This window comes from Portunus trituberculatus, chromosome 12 (assembly GCF_017591435.1).
Source record: "Portunus trituberculatus isolate SZX2019 chromosome 12, ASM1759143v1, whole genome shotgun sequence".
Taxonomy (NCBI): Eukaryota; Metazoa; Arthropoda; class Malacostraca; order Decapoda; family Portunidae; genus Portunus; species Portunus trituberculatus.
Window position 1 is genome coordinate 505,539 of NC_059266.1, and position 24,597 is coordinate 530,135.

Here is a 24,597-nt window from a genome sequence, read left to right on the forward strand (position 1 = left end):
TTCACCACCATCGCTGGCTAGCCACGGAACTCTTAACTGTGTAATTACCTTCCACCTCTGCTGTTTTCACCCATAAACCTTCACTATCCTCCAGGGCGTCTTCTGAATGTCGTGTCTTCATTTCCTTAACTCATTCAGTACTGGAACGCATTTTTCACTTGGAGTTTTGGGTGTGATTAGATATTATTGACATTAAGAAGGGTCTATGGAGGTCAGAAGGTCAATAGTTCGGTGTTCACTATTTTAATCCTCATATAAATTTCTGAAGCTGTGTAAAATTGTCAAATAGTAAGGAAAATGAGTAGAAATGCGAGTTTTGGGTACAAGACGATTTTTTGACATTAAGAAGGGTCTATGGAGGTCAGAAGATTAATGGTCAAGAATCTTCACTATTTTAATCCCGCATAAGTTTCTGAAGCTGCATAAAATCACCAAATAGTAACCAGAATCAATATGAAAACGCGGCATGGTACTGAAGAGGTTCATGAGGGTTCAGCTTACATTACAGGTTCTAGTAGATCCTCTTTGTGGGTTTTAAAGTTGATATCATGTATTTTACTGACGGAGTGATAATAGTAAGAAGTAAGAGGAGTTTACCAGGCTCTAGTGGATGTTATTAACCTCCTTCAGTACTGAGACGCATTTTTACTTTTAGGTTTGGGTGTGATTAGACCATTTCATTGACTAGGAAGGGTCTATGGAGGTCAGAAGATTAATGGCCACAGTCTTCACCATTGTAATCCACACATAAGTTTCTAAAGCTGTTTAAAATCACCAAATAGTAAGCAGAATGAATATGGAAATGCTAGTTTTGGATACAATGAGACGATTTAACATTAGGAAGGGTCTATTGATATCAGAAAGTTAATGGCCACAGTCTTCACTATTATAATCCCCACATAAGTTTCTGAAGCTGTGTAAAATGGTCAAATAGTAAGCAGAATGAATATGGGAATGCGGGTTTGGGTGTGATTAGACGATTTATTGACATTAGGAAGGGTCTATGGAGGTCACAAAGTTAATGGATCAGAGTCTTCGCTATTTTAATCCCTACTTAAGTTTCTGAAGCTGTGTAAAGTCGCCAAATAGAATCAATATGAAAGCATGTCCTGGCACTGAAGAGGTAAAGGTTCTAAGAATATAAATGATGTGTTTCCTTTTTATTAATTCATGTTGTTTATCTATTCATTTATATTTGAGTAATAATTCCGGAAAATATTGTTGTTTTTTTTCTTTTTCATTGTTTTCCTTCTAAATCTTTATATATTCATTTATTTGTGTATTTTTATTCATTTTTTCTTTTTTAGTAACGATTGGGGAAAATTTTCTTTATTTTTTTTCTTGTATTGTTTTCTCCTCTTTTTTTTTTTTTTCTTCCCATGTTACTTCTTTCTTTCTTTCTTTCAGTAGTTATGAATGCTTATTCCCTTCCTTCCTCATTGTTTCGTCTCCTGTATGTTCAACTCAACTGTCATGGTCCTCTCAAAAATAATTCGTTTTCTTTACTCCTCCTTTACTCTACTTCCCATTTTCTTGTATGGACACGTGGCTAAGTTTCTCCTTCATTCATTCGTCCTTTAGCTCTTATATCATTATTTTCTCTATTTTATTATGCTTTTTTTTTATTCATCTCCATTCTTTCTTTTTCTTTGTTACTTATTCATTCATTTCATAATAATTTTCCCCTTTCACTATCACTCAATCTGAACGATCCTTCTCTAACGATTGATTGATACATTTATTGTTGCATTAATAATAAAATACAATGAAGGACCTTGCCACCTTCCCCCTGGGCAAAGGCTGAAGGGTAAAGCATCAAAAATATAGAAATAGATAGTATACATAACAAGAATACAAGTACTTAAATAAATACAGATATTGCACACTCGTCTATCAATCAAGCTACCCATCATATGACCTTGGCTGTTGTTGCGCCTTACTTCATTCACTCAGCCATCATCTAACCTAGGCTCGTATTCTCAAACATTTCTGTACTTCATCTCCACTATTTCAAAAGGATTTATTTAAGTTTTCACGAGTTTTAAGGTGTTTTTACAGTTGTAGAGACAGTGTGACAAGATTTCTACATTTTTAACTGGAGAAACACTTAAAAACCCGGCTTGATAATTTTGTGGCCTTGGAAAATAGTCGTGGTGAGAGAGAAAGCGTTTCTGAATACTGGCTCTAATCTAACCCAGCCTTCTCTTGCCACAGTGGGCGCTGGTTCTGCAGGGGCTGTCATCGCGAACCGCCTATCTGAGAACCCGTCATGGCGTGTGCTGCTGCTGGAGGCTGGCGGGGACGAGACGGAGATCAGTGACGTCCCTGCGCTGGCCGGCTACCTTCAGCTCTCCAAGATGGACTGGAGATACAAAACAGAACCTCAGGACTCGGCATGTCTCGCTATGGCTGGCAGGGTAAAAACGAGACTTTCTTCTTTCTATCCACGTCACGAATGCAAGAGTTAACCAGTACTCTCATTCATTCATCCCTTTCTCTGATACACTGTGGAACTTCCTTCTTGCTTCTGTGTTTCCATCTACCCATTACTTGAACTCATTTAAGAGGGAGGTTTCCAGACATTTATCCCATTCTGCCCACGTCACTAATGCAAGAGTTAATCAGTACGCTCAATTATTCATCCCTCTCTCCGATACACTCTGGAACTCCTTGTCTGCTTCTGTATTTCCATCTACTTGAACTCATTTAAGAGGGAGATTTCAAGACATTTATCCCATTCTGTCCACGTCACTAATGCAAGAGTTAACCAGTACTCTCAATTCATTCCTCCCTTTCTTTGGTACACTCTGGAACTCCTTGTGTGCTTCTGTGTTTCCATCTCATTTAAACTCCTTAGTACGATGACGCGTTTCCCATATTCTTTCTGCTTACTATTTAGCCATTTCATAACGCTTCAAAAACTCATGTCGGAGATTAGAATAGTGAAAACTGTAGCCATTGATCTTCTGACCTTCTTATCTTAATGCACATAAAATCGTTTAATCATATCACAAAATCATGGTAAAAATGCTTCCCAATACTGAAGAGGTTAAGAGGGAGGTTTCAAGACATTTATCCCATTCTTTTGGTTAACTCTCATGACCATGTTCGGGGACTGGCATCTCAGTGAGCCTTTTTGTTAGATAGTTTTTTGTTGCTCTTGGTCAGTTTTTCACTCTTACATAAAAAAAAAATTGGGTGACTGATTTTGAAACACTTATGAGTAGCGCTTCCTCATGTTCAAGAGCGTTTAACTTGGTGACGCGAGTTTAAAAGTGTTTGTGTACAGTTCTAGTGGCAGATTAGCAGGATTTTGTTGTATTAAGAGGAGAAATGCTGGAGGAATCTGAGTAGTAGTAGTAGTAGTAGTAGTAGTAGTACAGTAGCAGTAGTAGTAATAGTCGTAGTAGTAGTAAACAGTAGCAGTAGTAGTAGTAGTAGTAGTAGTAGTAGTAGTAGTAGTAGCAGTAGTAGTAGCAGTAGTACTAATTATGACACGTTTTTAGTGTTTTCATGACTAGTAACAATTTCATAGGGGTTTTGAATGAGATATTACAATTTTCACTAGTGTTTACATAGAGGACATGATAATACCCCCTCCCTCCTTTCAAGCCCCTCCGCCCCTCTCAGCCCCTTCCGCCCCCATAAGCCCCGACTCCTCTCTCTACTTTCCCAGTGTTGCCGTGAGTCATGAGTGCCAACCAGTAATCACGGTGCCAATTAGATCATTAGTACTGCAGCCATTAAAGAGGAAAAGCTTACCTGTCTATTTCACGGCCGTTACCTGTAATTAATCAAGCCACTGCCACTGAAACTCCCTTTTGTTCTTTCCTGAATGCGTTTAAGTGGAGAGATTTTGTTCCGCCACGATAAGACACAGATTAGAAGTGTGTTAATTAAATCTCTCTCTCTCTCTCTCTCTCTCTCTCTCTCTCTCTCTCTCTCTCTCTCTCTCTCTCTCTCTCTCTCTCTCTCTCTCTCTCTCTCTCTCTCTCTCTCTCTCTCTCTCTCTCTCTCTCTCTCATTATCCTCTTCACCTGCCGAGCGTTCATACCTGTCTACTTTCTAATGAGGAATTCCACAGTCCCAACACTCACCTGGCACAAAGAGAGAGAGAGAGAGAGAGAGAGAGAGAGAGAGAGAGAGAGAGATTTTTAAGGTTCCAGTGACATTAAAAAGTTTTCTACATTATTAACAGGAGAAACATTTAAAACTTAGCTAATTCTCTCAGTGACCTTGGAAAATAGTCGTGGTGAGAGAGCAAAGCGTCTTAATGGTGTTTTTATGGTTGTAGTGACAGAAGTATGTGTTAATGTGGCCTGCCAAAGATTCAAGACACTTCTCCTTTGACTTTTTACTCAGTTTAAAGATCAGTACCTCAATGGAGTTTTTTTTTTAGAATATTTTTGTTGTCTTTGGCCAGTTCCTCCTTTACATAAAAAAGAGTTATCGTAAACATCAGCCAAATAATATCTTAGAGATAGGAGCGAGAAGGAAAGAGAACCATAGCTAGATAAAAGGAGAGAAAGAGATACAACAATAGCTAAGTAAAAAAAAAAAAAAAAGAAAGAATGAGACAGCTTTAGCAAGAGAGAGCGAGAGAGAAAGAGGGAGAGGGAGAGAGAGAACCATAGCAAAAAAAAAAAAAAAAAAAAAAACGGAAAAGAAAACGAAGATGTAAATTATTCCTGTTGGTTCATATTCCCACGTCCTGTACAGCGGTGCAACTGGCCACGAGGAAGGGTGATGGGCGGCTCCTCTGTGCTCAACTACATGCTGTACGTACGAGGCAACAGGCGGGACTACGACCAGTGGGAGGCGCTGGGCAACCCTGGCTGGGGATACGACCACGTTCTGCACTACTTCAAGAAATCAGAGGACAACAGGAACCCTTACATCGCCAAGAACGGTCAGTTAAGAGAATGTGACTCGTATATTAAACTTTACTGTGCTTCACCTCCACTATTTCAAAACGCTTCATTTTAGTTGACATAGATTTTTTAAGGTGTTTTTCCACGGTTCAGGAGGCAGATTCACAAGATTTCTACGTTACTGACAGGAGAAACACCGTTAGTCATCTCTGTGGCCTTGAAAAATAGTCGTGGTGAGAGATCAAAGCGTTTCCGGATACTGTCTGAAGGGGTTTGAGTGCATACTTTAGAGGTTTGTAAGGAATTAACAAGATTTCTACATTATTGACAGGATAAACACTATTGAAAACCCCTCTAGTCATCCCTGTGGCCTTGAAAAATAGTCGTGTTGAGAGAGCAAAGCGTTTCTAAATAAGGGGTTTTGAGTGCGTGCTTTGGAGGTTTGTAAGGGATTCGAGTGGTTTTGGTGCATTATTTTAGGATTTTTTAAGGGATTTTAGTGCATGTTTCATAAGGGATTCAAGTGGCAAGAACAGTCAGTTAAGGGACTGAAATGGGATTGAGCGCGTGTTTTAGAGGTTTGTAGGGGATTCGAGTAGTTTAGGTGCGCATATTTTAAGGGATTTTGGTGTGTATGGATTTCATTAGGGGATTCAAGTGGTTTTGATGCGTATGTATTTTTGAGGGATTTTAGTGCATGTTTAGGATTTTATAAGGGGATTTAAGTGTTTTTGGGTTATTATAAGAGATTCAAGTGGTTTTGGGGTTATTTTAAAGTATTCAATTGGTTTTGGGGTTATCATAAGGGATTCAAGTTTCTATAAGGGGATTTAAGTTGTTTTGGTGTTATACTAAAGGATTCAGGTGGTTTTATGAGGATTTAAGTGGTTTTGAGCTTATGATAAAGGATTCAAGTGGTTTTGGTGTGTTTTGTGTTTTATAAGGAATTTAAGTGGTTTTGGTGTTTATAAGAATTAAATTAGTTTTGGTGGGTGTTTTAAGGTTTTTAAAGGATTTTAGTGTGTTTTGGGTTCTATAAGGAAATTAAATGGTTTTGGGGCTATTCTTAAGGTTTTGTTGCATATTTTGGGGTTTTATAAAGGATTCAAGTGGTATTGGTGCATGTTTTGGCATTTTTAATTTTTAAAGCGTGTTATGGCGTTTTATTACTTTATTAGTTTACTCACCCAAACACTCTTATTTACCTCATCTTTATCTTTCCCTTATACTTATCTTTTATCTCCCCTCAAGCCCTCCAACCACTCTCATCTCCCTGTTATCCTCCCCTTTTACCCAAACACTCTCACCTCTTTATCCTCCCTAAACTTACCTTTTATCACCCCTTATCCTCCTAAATTTACCCATTACTCTTCCAGACACTCAAAAACAGCCCTCATTTCCCCTCATCTACCCCTGTAAGTACCTTTTATCTCCCTTATCTTCCTGAATTTATCCCTTACTCTTCCAAATCCTCAAAAACAACCCTCCTTTCCCCTTATCTAACCCTTTATCTCTCCTTATCCTCCTGAATTTACCCCTTACTCCTCCAAACCCTCTAAAACACCTCTCACTTCCCCTTATCTACCTTTATCTACACCTTTATCTCCTCTCAAATCCTCTAACTATCCTCATCTCCCCCTTATTCTCCCACCCATGCTTTATCTCCCCTCCCTCGTCCTGCAGGTCACTACCACAGCACGGGGGGTTACCTGACGGTGCAGGAGGCCCCTTGGAGGACGCCCCTGGCCACGGCTTTCATCGAGGCAGGAGTGGAGATGGGATACGAGAACAGGGATTACAATGCGGAGTTCCAGACAGGTGTGGGGTTATTCTGGGTGTTTTTCCGTTTTCTTTTCATTTTCCATTGTCGTGTTTTTTTTTTTTTTTGTTTTGATAAGTTTTTGTTTTGTTTGTTCCTTTTCTTTATCTATTCTGTCATATTTTTTTTTTCATTGTTTTTACTTTGTCCTGTTGTTTTTGTCCAATTTTTTTTTTCTTCATTTTTTGTCCCATATATTTTTTTTCTCCCCTTCATTTTTTTCTCTCATTTCTTACTTATTTTCTTCCTTTCTTCATTTTTTTCTCCTGTTTCTTACTTTTTCTTGCTTTCTTCAACTGTTTTGTCTCATTTCTTACTTTTTGTGTCCTTTTCTTCATTTTTTGTCCCATTTCAGATTTTTTGTTCCTTTCTTCATTTTTGTCCCATTTCTTATTGTTTTGCTCCTTTCTTAAATTTTTAGCCCCTTTTCTATTTTTTTGTCCCTTTCTTCTTTTTTTTTCTCATTTCTCACTTTTTTGTTCCACCCTGTGTTAATAAATGGCTAGCTTTTTATGAGGCAAGGAGCCAAACAGGCTGTAACAAGATTAACCCCTTCAGTACTGGGACACATTTTTACCATGAATTTTGGGTGTAATTAGACTATTTTATTGACATTAGGAAGGGTCTATGGGGGTCAGAAGATTAATGGCCACAGTCTTCACTATTTTAATCATGGAAATATTAATCCCTTCAGTATTGGGACATATTTTTTACAGTGAGATTTTGTGTATGATTAGACCATTGTGTTGACATTAGGAAGGGTCTATGGGGATCAGAAGATTAATGGCCACAGTCTTCACTATTTTAATCCCTCACAAAAGTTTCTCAAGCTGTATAAAATCACCAAATAGTAAGCAGAATAAATATGGAAATGTGTCATGGTACTGAAGAGGTTAATGGCACTCTATCACTCCACCACTCCACCACTCCACCATTCCACCATTCCACTACTTCATTCCACCACTCCACCACCAAACTGCCCCACCACTCCATCACTTGATCCACCACCCTACCACTCCACCACTCCACAGGGTTCATGATTCCACAAGGCACTCTGCGACGAGGCTCCCGCTGCTCCACCAGTAAGGCCTTCATCCGCCCTGTCCGGCTCAGACCAAACCTCCACGTCGCCATGCATGCCTTCGTGACCCAGGTGAGTGTGTGTGTGTGTGTGTGTGTGTTGTACCGTTTTGTTATCTTATGTGCTTGGTGTTATGCATTTTGTGGTGTGTGCTATTTTGTATTGTGTGCCTATTTGTGGTATATCTCTTTGGTTCAGTTGTAGGAATGTACTAGTGAACTTTCTGTGTGTGTGTGTGTGTGTGTGTGTGTGTGTGTGTGTGTGTGTGTGTGTGTGTGTGTGTGTGTGTGTGTGTGTGTGTGTGTGTGATAAGCTGAAATAGCAAACAAATCAAACATCATAACAAAACAATTTATTCATTCACCACGTATTTACATGCACTGGAACCCCAATAACACCCTCCTAACTTACCCTAACTTCCCCTTGACTTCCCCTTACCTGCACTGACTCTCATAACCACTCTTACTTCCCCTTACCTTCTTTGACTCATCCCTAACCTAACCTAACCTAGCTCCCCTCTAACTTGCCCTTATCTCCCCTTGACTCTCCCTTACCTTCCCTGACTCACATAGCCTCCCTTACTTCCCCTTACCTTCTATGAGTCATCTCTAACCTACCCTACTCTAACCTACCTACCATATCCTATCCTACCCTACCCTACCCTACCCTCCCTAACTAACTCTGACGCTCTAGGTGGTGGTAGACCCTCACACACGGCGGGCCCAGGGCGTGAGGTTCCTGAGGGCGGGGCAGAACCAGGTGGTGTACGCCCGCAAGGAGGTGGTGCTGAGTGCTGGGGCCATCAACTCCCCACAGCTGTTGATGCTTAGCGGACTGGGACCAAAGGCACAGCTGGCGTCTTTTGGAGTGAGTGCAGATCATGTGTATGGACTTATAAACAGGAAATACAAACACAATATAATATCTACATGAAAAGAAAGGCAGATTGTGGATTATTTTTCAAAGTCCACAGTTTTTAGGCACTTTGGTGATAAGAATATTTTTGCTTTTGAATTTGCTTTTGATAAGATAGATATCAATGCAATCTGTCAATAAAACCATCAAACCTCCCTTAGAAACCTGTGTGACTGAAACAAGAGTCTTTTTAAAAAAAGGTTATGTTGCCACAATTTTCAAAGTCCTCAGATATAAGGAGCTTGGTTTGTATGAGTGTTTTTACTATATATAAAGTAGAAATCATATTAATCTGTCAATAGAACTATCAAACTACCGTTAAAAACCCGTGTAACTGAAACAATAGTCTTTTGTGGTCACTATTTTTCAAAGTCTGCAAAGATGAGAAATTTCTTTTGTAAGAGTTTTTGCTATTGATAAAGTAGATGTAGAAATTTCTTTAGTAAGAGTTTTTGCTATTGATAAAGTAGATGTAATGTTGATCTGTCAATACAACCATCAAACTACCCTTAAAAGCCCATGTGACTTGAACAAGAGTCTCTTGAAAATATATGTTATGTGGCCACTATTTTTCAAAGTCCACAGAGATGATGGAATTTATTTGTAAGAGTATTTTTGTTATTGATAAGGTAGAAATCATGTTAATCTTTCAATGGAACCATAAAACTACCCTTAAAGACTGTGTTTTTGAAACAAGAATCTTTTGGAAATACAAATGATATGGCCACTAGTATAATTATTCTTGTATTCTTATTCATACTCTCATACTCAATACTCCTTCAGATTCCAGTACTGCAGGATCTCCCTGTAGGACACAACCTGCAAGACCACATAGGAACAGGGGGTCTTGTGTTCCTCATTGACAAGAAGGTCTCTCTGGTACAGACCCGATATGAAAACCTTCCCTCTGTGCTGAAATATGCTATGTTTGGATCAGGTGTGTGTGTGTGTGTGTGTGTGTGTGTGTGTGTGTGTGTGTGTGTGTGTGTCTTGGTTTGTTTTTCTCTTGCTACTATTTAGTCTTCACTTCTTCATCTTTTTCCTTTTTTTACTTTCCCTTCATTCATCACTTCCTTCCCACCATCCTTTCCTCACCTCTTCATCTTATTCTTTATCTTCTTTCTTTATCATTTCTCACTTTCATCTATTCCTTACAATATTCCCATCTTTCTTTTAATTTCTTCTTTGCCCATTCCGTGCTACATTCTCCCTTTCCTCTCCTCTTCATCTTATTCTTTATTTTTTTCCATATCATTCTTCACTTTCTTCTATTCCTCATATTCTATCTCTCTTTTCCCTGATTCCTCCTCTTTCCCATTTCTCATCTCCTCATCTACCATTTCTATTTCCCCTTTTTCCTCACTTCTCACCTAATTCCTAGTTATTTAACCTTTTCCTCATCTACAAGTACTTCTCCCCCATTTCCTTATCCCATTCTCACCCAGTCTCACCCCCAAACAGGTCCCCTCACAGTGCTGGGGGGAGTCGAGGGCCTGGCGTTCGTCAAGACAAAATTCGCCAACTACAGCGATGATTGGCCTGACATTGAGTTCCATTTCATCTCGGGCTCCCCTGCGTCAGACGGTGGCCGGCAGATTCGGAAAGTCCATGGCCTCTCTGACAGGGTGTGTGTTTGTAGTGTTTGGTGTGTTTGATGGAGTCATGTCAAGGGTTTTGTGAAGCTTTTGTTCCTGTCTTTTGGCTAACTCTATTGGTCTCTAAGGGAACTGGCAATTAAGTGGGCCTTTTGTTTGTGTGTGTGTGTGTTGCCCTTGGTCAGTTTCCTCTCTTAAATAAAAAGAAATATTAATGGTCAGGGTTGGGTTGGATGTGTTTTATGATGAATATTTGTGTGTTTTGTTTTTTATATAGAAACTTGTGCTTTTTTGTGTGTTTTCATGTGTGTGTTTGTTTTTATAAAATAGAAATGTGGTTTTGTAATATTTCACTGTACTGATTATTTATTTCAGTTTACCTATTATTCATTTCCACACATTTCCCGACACCACCTATTTACTTTCACACACGCCACTGTACCTATTATCATTTATTTCCATTTATTACCTATTAACTTTATTTCCAGACACTCCACCGTTCCTATTATTTATTTCCAGACGTGGGACCAAATGTTTAAACCAATCGCCTTCCGGGACAGCTGGTCAGTGTACCCCATGCTGCTGCGGCCCAAGTCACGTGGCTACATCACCCTTAGGTCAGCCAGCCCCTTCGACAAGCCTTACATCACACACAACTACCTCACACACCCACAGGACATCAAGGTTATGGTCGAAGGTAAGGTTTGGTTGGATTGGGTTGGGTTCAGTTGGGTTGGGTTAAGAAGTTAAGCTCTTCTCACTTATCCTCATATATTTTAATTTTTTGTAGATGGTCAATTAGTTTACGTTTGGGTTGGGTTGGGTTGGGTTGGGTTAGGATGTCAAGGTTTTTTCACTTATCCTCATGTATTTAATTTTTTTCTCTGGATGGTCAGTTTAGGTTTTGGTTAGGTTAGGTTAGGTTGGCTAAGGCTAAATTTGGTTAGGTTTGGTTGGATTTGGTTATGTTTAGTTGGGTTAGTTGGGTTGGGATAGGATAGGTTTGGGGTGGGTTGGGTTAGGTTAGGTTACATTAGGTTAGGTTAAGGTTGGTTGGATTGGGTTGGGTTTGATTAGGTTAGGTTGGGTTGGATAGAGTTTGGGGTCATTATGTTAGAGTGTCAATCATTAAATTAGTTAGTCAGTCAGTCAGTCAAGTAATCAGTCAGGTAGCTAGACAGTTAATATGTCACTTAGTCGGTCAATCAATCAGATAGTCTATTTATCAGTCAATCAGTCAACTAATCAGTCAGTCAATCAATCAATGAGACAACCACCCATTCAAATTAACCAGTTATCTAACCAATCAACCACCTGGGGAAAACTGGCCAAGGACAACAAAAAAAAAGAAAAACAAAGGCCCACTTAGTTATCAGTCCTCATGCAGGTCTGAGAGAGTTTGCCAAAATGAAGAGATAAATACATGTCTTGAAATCTCACTCTTAAATGAAATCAAGTCATAGGTAGTTGGAAATACAGAAGTAGGCAGGGAGTTCCAGAGTTTACCACCACCACTCCTCACAGGCATCAAGATTGGCCTAGCGCTGACAGAGACACATGCGTTCAGGAAGTTTGGCTCTCGCTTCTACACACGTCCCATGCCTGGCTGTGAGCACGCTGCTTTATGGACTGACACCTACTGGGAGTGTCTGGCCCGTCACTACACCTCCACCATCTACCACCCTGTTGGCACCTGCAAAATGGGACCTTACTGGGATCCCGGCGCTGTTGTAGACCCAGAGCTGAAGTAAGTAGTGGTTGGGATAGAGAGAGAAACAATACAAATGATAGTGATAGAGATGGTGAGTGTGTTGGGTTTAGTAGAGACAGAATAAGATAAGTAGTAGTGGTAGGGATGGTAAATATGAAGGGTTTTTAGAGACAAAAATACATAAGGCAAGTAGTGACAGTAGGAGTGGTAAATGTGAAGGGTTTTTAGAGATAGAAATAAGGCAGGTAATAATGGTAGGGATGATAAATATTTGAGGATTTTTTTAGAGATAGCAATAAGGTAAGTAGTAAGGATAAAATTGATATGAGGGTTTTACGGAGACAAAGGAAGAAAGTAAGTTAAGTTTAGTGATAGGAGTGATAATTGATAGGACTTTTTTGAGGATTTAGAGGAAAAAGTGAGGTAAATAGTAGTGGTAGGGATAGTAAATGAGTGATAATAGCATTTTTGAGGTACTTAAAGGAAAAATGAAGGTAGATAGGGTTGTGAGGGTGATAAATAAGAATAGTAGTAGTAGTAGTAGTAGCAGTTGTAGTAATAGAGTTAGTATCAGTAATGGTAGCAGTAGCAATAGTAGTAAAATGCACACACACACACACACACACACACACACACACACACACACACACACACACACACACACACACACACACACACACACACACACACACACACACACATACAGGCCTCACTTTCCCGGTGTGTGGAGTGTGTTGTAATCTCAGTCCTACCCGAAGATCGGTCTATGAGCTCTGAGCTCGCTCCGTAATGGGGAAGACTGGCTGGGTGACCAGTAGACGACCGAGGTGAAAAACACACACACACACACACACACACACCGTAGTGTAGTGGTTAGCATGCTCGGCTCACAACTGAGAAGGCCTTGAAATGTACTGAAACAAGAGATTGAGAAAAAAGATAAATAATGACCAATAGAAAAAAAGATAAGACAAAAAACTCCAAACACACAAGAAAAAAAAAAACAAAGAAAACAAGACAAAAAAAAAAAAACAGGAACACATTAACACACCAGGCCCTGTCCAATACCCCACAAACAAAACAAACAGCTAGACAAACAAAACAAGAACCTACAGGACCCAATGTTTGCAGAGTGTATGGCATCTCTGGCTTACGAGTCGCGGACGCCTCCATCATGCCCACTCTGGTCTCGGGAAACACCAATGCTCCGGTAATCATGATCGGGGAGAAGGCTGCCGACCTCATCAAGGAGTACTGGGTTGGCAGATGATGAAGGGAGTGTGTTAGTGTCCCTCTCCTCTATCGCTGTCACCCTTAGTATAATGAAAGAGAAGAAGTAATAGCAAGGTTGTTAGATGATGCAGGAGTGTGTCAGCTTCCCTCTCCTCTATCACCGTCACCTGTTGATAGAAAATAAGTTTGTATAATGAAAGAGAAGTATTAGCAGGTTGGCAGATGATGCAGGGAGTGTGTGAGCTTCCCTCTCCTCTATCACTGTCACCTGTTGATTGAAAGTTAGTTTGTATAAAGAAAGAGAAGGAGTACTAGCAGGAGTGTATTAGTGTCTCTCTCCTTTTCTGCCCTCATCATCCCTTGCATCATGAAAGAGAAGAGTTTAGTGGAGTGTTGGCAGATTGGTGTGTGTGGTTCCTCTCCTTCTCTGCTGTCATCACTTTTTGCTAGAAAATTAATTAGTACTGAGTTGCTGGATGGTGAAGGGAGTGTGTTGGGATCCCTCTCCACTGTCACCATCACCCTTTGCTGGAAGATGAGTTTATGAAAGAGAAGAGTTTAATGGACAATTTGTAGATAATGGTGTGTGTTAGTGCCCTACCCATTCTCTTTCACCATCAGCCTTTGCAAGAAAATGAGTCAATGAAAGAAGAGTTTAATGGTGAGTTGGTAGATAATGGTGTGTCCTTCCCATTCTCATCTTAATCAATGGAAGAGGAAGCATTGTTAAGACACCAAGGGAACTGAACCTCACAGAAAAATAAGATAAGCAATGGAAGAATCAAAGAAACCACAACAACTACTTAATACCACACAGTAACAGAAATAGATTAGATAAACAATGGAAGAAGAAGAAGAAGCATCATTAAGACATTAAGCAAATTAAACTTCACAGATAAGATAAGATAAGATAAGCAATGAAAGAATAAAAGAAAACACAACTACTTAATTCCACCAAGTAAAGAAAAATAAATTAGAAAAACAGTGGAAGGAGAAGAAGCAGGATTAACAAGACACTAAGCAAATTAAACCTCACAAATATGATAAAATAAGCAATGAGAGAATAAAAGAAAACACAACCACTACTTAATTCCACACACTAACAGAAATAGAATAAACAATAGGAGAAGAATGACTCACTAAAGCATTCACACCAAGAAACACAATGCAGACACACACCTACCCAAGAGTTCCAGCCAAGACTACTTACTCCCCACGGCTGAAGAGAATAGAAACTTGGAGCCTTCAAGCAAATCAACACTGCATCTTTGAATATCCAGCCATAGAATAGAAGTAGATAAAGGGAAAGAGTGTAGGAGAGTGGGATTTCAGACTTGCTTTCCATGATAAGAGTGTCTGTGTGTGTGTTTGGGTTTAAAGAGTTAGAATGTGTAAAGATAAGACCATGTGTTGTGTGTTACTGTGTTTGCTATCATTGTTATTGTTGATTTTCTGAGCTGTGTTGTACGGTATGTGTGTGTGTGTGTGTTTGTTCAATATAAGAATACTGGCATTATCTTTTTAGAGTTACTCAGTGTAGATAAGAGTTATTTGGGTTATTTATTATGCATATTTGTGAAGAATGAAGGACTTTTAACTGCAAGACGATTAATTACAAAAGTGGTGTGTGTCTTTGTGATTGTTCCCTTCCCTAAATGATAATGTTGCTGTGTGTGTGTGTGTGTGTGTGTGTGTGTGTGTGTGTGTGTGTGTGTGTGTGTGTGTGTGTGTGTGTGTGTGTGTAAGTTGCAGACAAATGCCAAAAGACTTGCTCAAAAAAAAAAGAAAAAGAAAATCAAATGGAGGAAACTTTGGAGGAAAAAAAAATAACCCTGAAGAGGAAAGATCTAGTGGAGGAAAAATAATCTGTTTTGTTGTATTTTTCTATTTATTTGACCTATTATGTGTTATCTCTCTTCCCTTTCTTTCTATCCTTCCTTTCCTTCTCCATTTCTTCCCTCCAGTCTACCTACCTCTTCTCTCCTCCTCTCTTTCTTCTTCATCCTCTTCTCTCTCCTCTTCCCTTTCCATCATTCTTTATCAAATTTATCCTATCTCTCCCTTATTTTCCTTCATTTCCTTCAAAATCCTCCTTGTCTTGTTTCCACCTCTCCACCTGTCCCTCCTTCCTCTGTATATCTCTCCCCCTCTCATTAACCCTCCTCTTTTCTTCCTCCACCTCTCCATCTCTCTCTCCCTCTTCCCTCCATATCTCCTGCCCCTTTCTTTAACTCCCCTCTTTTCTTCTCTCCATCTCTCCCTTTCCCTCCATATATCTCCTCTTCCTCTAATTCACCTTTATTTTCTTTCCTCCTCCTATTCTCTCCCCTCTTCTCTCCATCTTTCAATCTCCTCCACATCTTCCCTCCACTTTCACAATCTCTCCCACCTTCCCTCCCCATCTCTCCTCCCCCTCCCATCACCCTCACCCCCAGAGTCCAGTGAGCCCCAGGGTAATTTATAAGAGTAACTAAGCTATTTATGAACTCTGAGGTAATATTTAAGTGCCATTGTTGTAGAGATATAGAATTCTCTCTCTCTCTCTCTCTCTCTCTCTCTCTCTCTCTCTCTCTCTCTCTCTCTCTCTCTCTCTCTCTCTCTCTCTCTCTCTCTCAGGCGTAATAGAGGAAGTACGAAGGCAAGTTAATATTTTTAGCGTGTTTTGTTTTGTTATTCGTTAAGATTTGTTTAGTTTCTTCTTCATCTTCGTCTTTTTGTCTTGTGTTTGAAGTGGTTGATTTTCTTCTTTTTATTGTCATTATTGTTTAAGTGTTTTCCTTTTTTTCTTAAGTTATTGTTATTTTGTTGTATTTTAAAGTATAATTGTGTTTACTGCTACTGTCACCACCACCACCGCCACCACCACCATTACCAGAAAGACTAGAGGCATGTGCAGACTGATGTTGTCACCACCGTACTGTGCTGTGCTCCCCTGACAGTGGTGGTGGTGGTGGTGGTGGTGGTGACGGTGTTGTGTGGCTGACAGCAGTGTTGCCTCAGTAAACGTTTTATTGTAATTACATTTTTCTTCTCTCAAATTAAACAGTAACTTTACCTGTTTGTAATTTTCCCTCTGGCAGATTATTGCTACTAATTTTCTAATATTACTTTTTTAACACATGTCTAGACTTGTATAAAGAATTATGGTAGAAATTTTGTATCGTCGATGGTTACAGATTATTGAATTATGAGAAGTAGAGGAATATTCCCATAAAGGTACACACAGTATGAACTGAAAAATTGTGCTTTAAGGATTTAGAAAAAGGTAAAATAAGATTGTTATCCAGAGCACACTGCTAACAGCTCAAAGGACTGCTTCCTCGTGTACAATGGTTCTTCTTTACATTCAACATTCCAAAAACCAACACTTTTATAACTGATATGTACTTTTTATATCAATATTCCTATTCTGCTTTTCATGATTTAATAATCTGTAATCTTTGATGAAAAATTTTCATTGTAAGGTCAAAAAATTTTTGTACAGATTTGAACCAGTATATATATCAGTACATATTCTTATTATGGACAGGTGAGAGAGTGTGAGTGAGGTCTGGTGCAGTACACAGGGCAAGAAGACAGTAGAAGAGACTTTTAATTTGGAACACAACATTTATTGTTTTTAATGCAACACAAACACATAATAGTAATAGTAATTTGTCTTACAACATTAAAAGCATAACATATAAATGTTTCTTATATATATATATATATATATATATATATATATATATATATATATATATATATATATATATATATATATATATATATATATATATATATATATATATATATATATATATATATATATATATATATATATATATATATATATATATATATATATATATATATATATATATATATATATCACAAGCACACAATGAAATCATTATTGATTAAGATTCGCTTCACTCTGTGCAGGGTTGGTACAGTATTTACACCCAGGGAGCCTGAACACTCACCACTCACCTCCACCTCTGAGGAGGAACAGTGTGAGTCTTTGTAAGAAAGAATAGCAAAAAACAATCTATCTAAATACCTATCTAAATATACACCCATCCATCTATTAATCTATGTATCAATCTATCTTCATATCTAGCTACTTTTCTATCAATCATTCTATCTATCTATAACAATATCTATTCATTAATTTACCTATCTATCTATTTATCTATCTATTAGTCTCAAGTTACTTCCTATCAAATGAGTGAGCTACATGACATTTTTACTTAAAACAACACACTTCACTTATCTTTCTATTGACTAGAGTAGTAGTAGTAGTAGTAGTAGTCAGAGTGAAGAACCCCATTTATTTATTCCTCCATTAACTCCTCTATATAGCTAACCTTTATCTCTCTCCCTACACCACCTCCACCTCTACTCCCCCTCGTCCCCCTCCCCGAAGTAGGCGGTGAGGAGATAGTCAGACATCTTGGCCACCTGCCCCTCCTTGTGTTGTCTAAGGGCACGCAGACGCTCCAGCCCCCCCGAGGACTCCACACCCTGGGCCAGCCTGCGCTTCTCCGGGGACTTCTGCAGGAGAGAGAGAGAGAGTAAGTGAATGAAGGCAAATGTGTGAAGGAAGAGGGAAACAATGGAGGGATGAGGAAAGAGTGAGTGAGTGAGAGGTTGAGTAAGAGAAAGAGGAGGAGGAGTGAATTAGTGATTACAATAATCCGCGAGGAGGAGGAGGAAGAAGAGGAAGAGGCTTGTTATAGGTTTGTTTGGATTCATATATTTATCTTTGAATTGAAGGGTTAGTGGAGAGAAGGCGCGCGCGTGTGTGTGTGTGTTCGTTCTTCTCCGTTCATTCGTCCTCTTCGTTTCTTTTTCGTGTTTTCTCTCTCTCTCTCTCTCTCTCTCTCTCTCTCTCTCTCTCTCTCTCTCTCTCTCTCACCTTGAACAGGTTGTTAAGTGCGTCGAGGGCCACCAACTGCATGCCGGCGTCCTCACCCTGCAGAAGGCGCGCCAGGCAGGGCACCAAGCCGCTCCCCGCCAGCCACGTGGCCTGCTCAGCCGTGCACCCCGAGGCGAGGTTAGCCAGCCCCCACGTCGCCTCTTTCCGTAGCTCCGCGTCTTCCTAGAGAGAGAGAGAGAGAGAGAGTTAGGGCTAGTGAGAGGCCAATAAACAGTTTGCTTGGTCATAAGTTTTAAAATGCCGTGGTACAGTGGAACCATACGTGCTTTGGGGTTCGAGGGTCTCCAAGTGCAAGAGTTTGAATCCTGTCCACGGTCCGAGTGTAGTTTGGGCTTCCTCAATCGGGGCAACGGTTTCCTAGCAGGTGGGCTTTGAGATAGGAGGTATCCTAAACAGTATCCTCTTTACCCCAGAAATTCCCGTGAAAAACCCACATGGTATAAATAAAAATAATAATAATAAATAAATAAATGACTAGCTGGGTTCGCATGAGCGTTTATCCTGCTCGTAGTAGTATAGAAATCTTATTAATCTATCCCTAAAGGCAAAAAAAAAAAAATAATGATAATAAATAGAATAAAATAAATAAATAAATAAAACATTAATAACACTTTGTTTCTCCAACCATTACTATTTTCCAAACCCACGCCTAACCTAACATTACCTAACCTTCTCTCCCTGCCTCGCCTCACCTCTACGCTAATAAATTCCCCACTTTACCTTTCAATCCCTCAACACAGCCATGACACTCATCCTCCCTCACACCACCCATATCTAACCTTACCTAACCTACCCTAACCCTTTCTCCCTATCCCACCTCGGCGCCACGGTAATAGTTTCCTCTCCACTTTACCTTTCAATCCCTCATCACAGGCACAACACTCAACCTCCCTCACACCACCCCTACCTCACCTAACTCTCTCTCTCTCTCTCTCTCTCTCTCTCTCTCTCTCTCTCTCTCTCTCTGTCCCGCCTCACCTCCTCCACGGCAGCAATGAGCCGGCACCACCTGTACATCCATCACTGCCTGGATCTGCGCAGGTGTCCCCGCAGTCACGTTAGACAGAATCCAGGCCGCCTCCCTCGCCACGCCTGGGATCGGGTGCTGCAGGAGGTCGCGGTAGATGGGCACTGCGCTCGCCTGCACCAGCGCCTCCGTCTGTGAAGGATGATACTGTCAGGTTAATATCGTGTCAAGATTGAAAGAAAATCTGTCTTACTTTACCGGTCTATATTCACCCTTCATTCACCTGTCCTCCCTCCTCGCCTGTCTTACTGAAGTTACTGTACCTGTCCATATTCACCTTATTTTCCTGTCAGTTTTCACCCACCATTCATTCATCATTTCATCATTCACCTGTGCCCCCCTCCTCTCCCCGGCCCAGAATCACCTGTTCGTTGGAGCCAGCCGCGATGCTCCCCGTGGCTCGCAGTGCGGCGGCCACCACGCGCTCCTCGTCTGAGTAGAGGCGCTGCACCATCTCTCGCACCAACCCCGCCTCCACCACCGAGTCCACGCCCTCAGGTCCCAAGTCAGCCAGATACGCAGCCCCCCACAGTGCGTCGGCTGGGGTGGTGGTGGTGGTGATGGTGTGTGATGTTGGTTTTATGTATCATTTATGTATTTTATGTGTTACAGTTGTTATGTTTTGGCAGATGTTTTTAGTTTTCATTGTTTTAGTTCATAATTTTACTGTCAGGTGTGAATTTGTAAAAGAGTTTGTCTTGTAAACACATTTTTTCACCAAACTACTACTACTACTACTACTACTACTACCATCAAGTTTAAAGGTTATAATTGGTGGTATTGAAGATGCACATAGTATCGTCTTTATCATCTAAGTTAACAGGTAGAGTGGCGGTCATAAGTGGAGCCCAGCAGCTTCCCCGCCATGCATCGCCACCACCTCTCCTCCCGACACACTGTTCAAAGCTTCGAGACAACCAGAGCAGGCGATGCGATGACGCGGGACACAACTTACGACCACCACAGGAAATATCTTTTAGTTTTAACCCATCTACCTTCTAAAAAAAATGGAGAAAATAACCTTTGCATATTGTACTTTCATTATTTTGTATTCACTTCTCTTACTTACGTGTTTCTTTGTCAATAACCTAACTAACTAACTAACTGACTGCTTTCTCCTTCCCATACCTTGCACCTCGGGATGCAGGGATGCCACCAGCAGCAGGAAGGCCTCGGCACACTGGGCTCGCTGCTTGTCAGTCAGACGGGCGCCCCTCACACGCAGCAGGTTAGTCAGCACCCAGCACACTTGTCTCCTCAGCGACGTCTGCGCCAGGTGACCCAAAGCACAGGTGAGCCATGTGTGTGTGTGTGTGTGTGTGTGTGTGAGGGGAAATCTGGCCAAGGGCAACAAAAATCGACTAAACAAAAAAGGCCCTCTTAGATGCTAGTTCCCGAGCAGGTCAGAGAGAGGGAGAAAAGAAGGAGGAGGAGGAGGAGGAAGAAGAAGAAGAAGGAGGAGGAGGAGTAGATGAGGAAGAGGAGGAGGAGATGACGAGGAGGAGAAGGAGGAAGAGAAGGAAGAGGAAGAAGAGTAGATGAGGAGGAGGAAGAGGAGAAGAAAAAGGAGAACAGAAATTAAACGTCAGTCCCCACCAACCCCTATCACCCTCCACCACCACCACCACCACCACCACTACCACTCACCGTCACGTTTACATGCAGGAGATCAACAAGAGGAGGAATGACCCCTTGTTTGAGCACGGCATCCCTGCACTCCGGCCCGTCTCCCACGATGTTCCCCAGCGCCCACACCGCCTGCTCCCTCGCCTCCCCGCCGCCTGTGCTTACCAGCCCCACCAGCACGCCCACGGCACCAGCATCTGTGAGTGGGGTTTAAAGAGTGTAGTGGTGTTTTTGTTGTTGTTGATGTTGTTGTTCTGGTGGTGGTGGTGGTAGTAGTAGTAGTAGTAGTAGTAGTAGTAGTAGTAATTATTGTTGTTGTTGTTGTTGTTGTTGTGGTTCTAGTATAGTATTAATTGTTGTTGTTATTATTATTATTATTATTATTATTATTATTATTATTATTATTATTATTATTATTATTATTATTGTTGTTGTTGTTGTTGCAGTAGTGGTTGTAGTATTATATTATTTGTTGTTGTTTTTGTTGTTGTTGTTGTTGCTGTTGTTATTATTATTTTTGCTGTTGTTGCTCCTTCATTATTCTTTCTTATTGCTTCTCATAAATTGATAGATTATTTTGTAAACTCTCCTTACCACCTCCTCTTCCTTCTCCTCCTCCTCCTCCTCCTCCTCCTCCTCCTGCTGCTGCTGCTGCTGTACTCACCCACCACCGCCTGTGTGTGCTCACTCCTGCCAGAGGCGATGTTGGTGATGACCCAAGCTGAGGCCTCCTGAAGCTGCGGGCTGGGAGAGAGAGAGAGAGAGAGAGAGAGAGAGAGAGAGAGTAGGTAATTGGTTGTTTGTTTTATCATTTCTTCAGTTTATTATTTCTATGGAGACTGAATACTTACTCTCTCTCTCTCTCTCTCTCTCTCTCTCTCTCTCTCTCTCTCTCTCTCTCTCTCTCCCCACACACTTATTTTCTCTCACTTCACTTTCTTTCTCTATCTCTTACACCCTTCTCTCCCTTTACTCTTATCCCTCTCCTACTCCTTCCCACCCTCTCTGCCCCCCTCTCACCTCTCCCCCCGGTCCATGCAGCGTACTAGGAGGGGAAGCACGCTCCCCTCCACGAGCTGTCTATTCGGGGGGCGTGGTTGGGACAGCAGTTCTCTTACTCTCTCTGCACACCTCAACTGTCTCTTCTGGTTTCCGCTTCCCAGTCCAGCCACTATCTCCTCTACTTCTCCTTCAATGTCTTCCTCTTCCTCTTCTTCCTCTTCTTCCTCCTCCTCCTTCTTCTCTTCTCTCCTCCTTGGTTTCGTCCGTTTTCTTCTCCTCGTTTTCTGTTTCTTCGTTTTCTTTCTCCTCCTCTTTTTCTTCTTCATCTTCTTCTTTTTCTTCTTCTTTGGGTGATTCCTGTTTTGAGAGAGAGAGAGAGAGAGAGAGAGAGAGAGAGCGTGAAAACCTCATATCTTATCTCTAATCGGCTTCACATAACTTCCTTCCCTCTTTCACTCTCTCTCTCTCTCTCTCTCTCTCTCTCTCTCTCCCTCTCCCTCTCCCTCCTTCGCATATCTTGTCATTAAAGTGAAAAGAAACTGCATAAATCTTGAAATGAACTTAAAATTGCAAGGACAAAGTAATAGATTCGAAAAAAAACCCATTATGAATTAAGTGCTTGAAATATTGTCCAGAGAGAGAGAGAGAGAGAGAGAGAGAGAGAGAGAGAGAGAGAGAGAGAGAGAGAGAGAGAGAGAGAGTCGATAATTTTGTGATCATTTGCATATTAGATTCTCTCTCTCTCTCTCTCTCTCTCTCTCTCTCTCTCTCTCTCTCTCTCTCTCTTGTCTATTTGAGTGTTTGTTTATCTATCTATCTGTCTATTTATCTGTCAGCTTATCTATCAATCTGTCTATCTATCTATCTATCTGTCTATTTATCTATCTACCTAATTTAAGAGCTAGCCAAACTATCTGTCTATTCATCAGTCAGCCAGTCTATCTATCAGTCTGTCCAGCTCCTCCATACTAATCACTAAACACTACTACTAACTACTAACTAACTACTACTAACTTCAAATCATTCCCTTTAAAATCTACAAAAGCTTCAAATACATAGAAGACTTAAAATAATTTATCTAACGAAAATAAATAAATAAATAAATAAGTAAATAGATAAATAAAATAAACTATAATAATCCTCGATACCACATCACGGTACTGGAAACCTTTATAGTGTCCTCAATCCCACTAGCCTTGAGACTGGAATCCACCTCTCCGTCAGTCTCTTGTTTCCCTGCAGCAGTTGACTCCCCTCCGTCGCGTGCTGCTGCTGCCCTCTGTCGGGAAGTAAGAGACCCATTCAGAAGGATCATAACTCACTTTAGGAAGATCAGAACACATCTCACTCACTTTAAGAGGATCAGAACACATGTCACTCACCTCCGCCTCTCTCTGCATCTTAGACAGCTCCCTCTGCGCCTGCCTGTCCCTCTTCCTCTCCTGACGCGCCCTCTGCTGTTCCAATAGCTGCTGCATCTTCCACATTTGCTGTTCCATGAGGATTTTGATCTCGTGGGACATTTCCTTCCTCATCTCAACCAGTCTCTCCTCCGTCACCTCTCCTCCTCTTCTTCCTCCTCCTCCTCCTCCTCCTCCTCCTCCTCCTCCTCCTCCAACGAACTCTTCTCTTCCTCCTATCTCCGGCAGTCTATCCACCGAGCGAGACCTGAGAGAGAGAGAGAGAGAGAGAGAGAGAGAGAGAGAGAGAGAGAATATTAGTCTGGGAATTCTAAAGTCTCAATTTCACTCTATCATTTTTTTTTTGTCTTCCTGTGTCACGTGATTTGTGTGTGTGTGTGTGTGTGTGTGTGTGTGTGTGTGTGTGTGTGTGTGTGTGTGTGTGTGTGTGTGTGTGTGAGGAAGAGACAGACAGAAACAGAGACAGCTATTCATTATCATTCTTATTATTATTATCATTACTACTATTTCTTGTTTATTCATTATTATTACTACTTGTGGAGGGGGAAGCGCGCCCTTGAAATATGTCACCTTACTTTATTTTCATCTTACAATTCCAAAGAAGCAAGAAAAACAAGGACCATCATTATACAACAACAACAACAACACACACACACAAACACACACACACACTAACACACACACACTCTCTCTCTCTCTCTCTCTCTCTCTCTCTCTCTCTCTCTCTCTCTCTCTCTCTCTCTCTCATATACCCACCCTCTGTTCATTTTCGTGGAGCCAATGGTAGGAGTAGGTGTTGGCTGTCTCTCTTTCTTCCTCTCTTTCTCTGTCCAGTGTGGCGAGAGTGCATTCTGGCTGCTCTTCCTGCTGGTGCTGCTGCCCTGCTTGCTGCTGCTGCTGCTGCTGCTGGAGGTGGTGGCGGCAGTCAGGGGCGGCAACTTTCTGTTTTGTATTATGAAGTCAAGTTTTTCCCTTCTTTTTCTGATCGATTTAAGCTGAAAGAAGAACAGCTTGGGTTAGTTAGCTGGCTTAGATGGTTAACTACTACTACTACTACTACTACTACTACTACTACTACTACTACTACTACTACTACTACTACAGCTACTACTCACATCGTTTCCTTCTGGCTGAGGAGCAATGGTTGTCTTCTTCTTCTTCTTCTTGTGGATCTTGTTGTTGTGCCCAGCCGGGGTGATGATGATGTGTGTGGGTTGACGGAAAGCCATGCTGGTGGTGGTGGTTGTGGTGGTGGTAGTAGTGGTGGTAGGAGGAAGAGGAAGAGGAGGGAGAGCTCAGGTGGTTGTTCTTTTTCGTATTTTCGTCTTATTTTTTGTCTTGTAGTAGTAGTAGTAGTGGTAGTGGTGGTAGTAGT

The 24,597-nt window shown here is 41.0% G+C and overlaps 2 protein-coding genes across 2 annotated transcripts in view; one reads left to right on the forward strand and one right to left on the reverse strand.

The window, feature by feature from the left end:
• LOC123502907 (glucose dehydrogenase [FAD, quinone]-like) overlaps positions 1–14,954 on the forward strand; it is a 30,310-nt gene extending 15,356 nt beyond the window's left edge. Inside the window, exons 2-11 of the mRNA XM_045252194.1 lie at positions 2,215–2,417; positions 4,720–4,909; positions 6,555–6,689; positions 7,722–7,843; positions 8,465–8,638; positions 9,470–9,623; positions 10,148–10,311; positions 10,801–10,978; positions 11,806–12,028; positions 13,124–14,954. Of these exons, the coding sequence (XP_045108129.1) occupies positions 2,215–2,417; positions 4,720–4,909; positions 6,555–6,689; positions 7,722–7,843; positions 8,465–8,638; positions 9,470–9,623; positions 10,148–10,311; positions 10,801–10,978; positions 11,806–12,028; positions 13,124–13,262 (1,682 nt within the window). The 3' untranslated portion in view covers positions 13,263–14,954. The remainder of the gene's footprint in view (positions 1–2,214; positions 2,418–4,719; positions 4,910–6,554; positions 6,690–7,721; positions 7,844–8,464; positions 8,639–9,469; positions 9,624–10,147; positions 10,312–10,800; positions 10,979–11,805; positions 12,029–13,123) is intronic.
• A 2,152-nt stretch (positions 14,955–17,106) lies between these two features.
• LOC123502909 (importin subunit alpha-3-like) lies at positions 17,107–24,540 on the reverse strand. Its single transcript, XM_045252196.1, is given in 14 exon segments — positions 17,107–17,761; positions 18,126–18,308; positions 19,125–19,146; positions 19,148–19,305; positions 19,538–19,713; positions 20,302–20,440; positions 20,821–20,996; positions 21,464–21,543; positions 21,820–22,101; positions 22,103–22,158; positions 22,970–23,080; positions 23,184–23,469; positions 23,979–24,217; positions 24,338–24,540. Coding segments are annotated over 14 exon segments (2,178 nt in total). The 5' UTR covers positions 24,452–24,540; the 3' UTR covers positions 17,107–17,605.
• Positions 24,541–24,597: the final 57 nt, after the last annotated feature.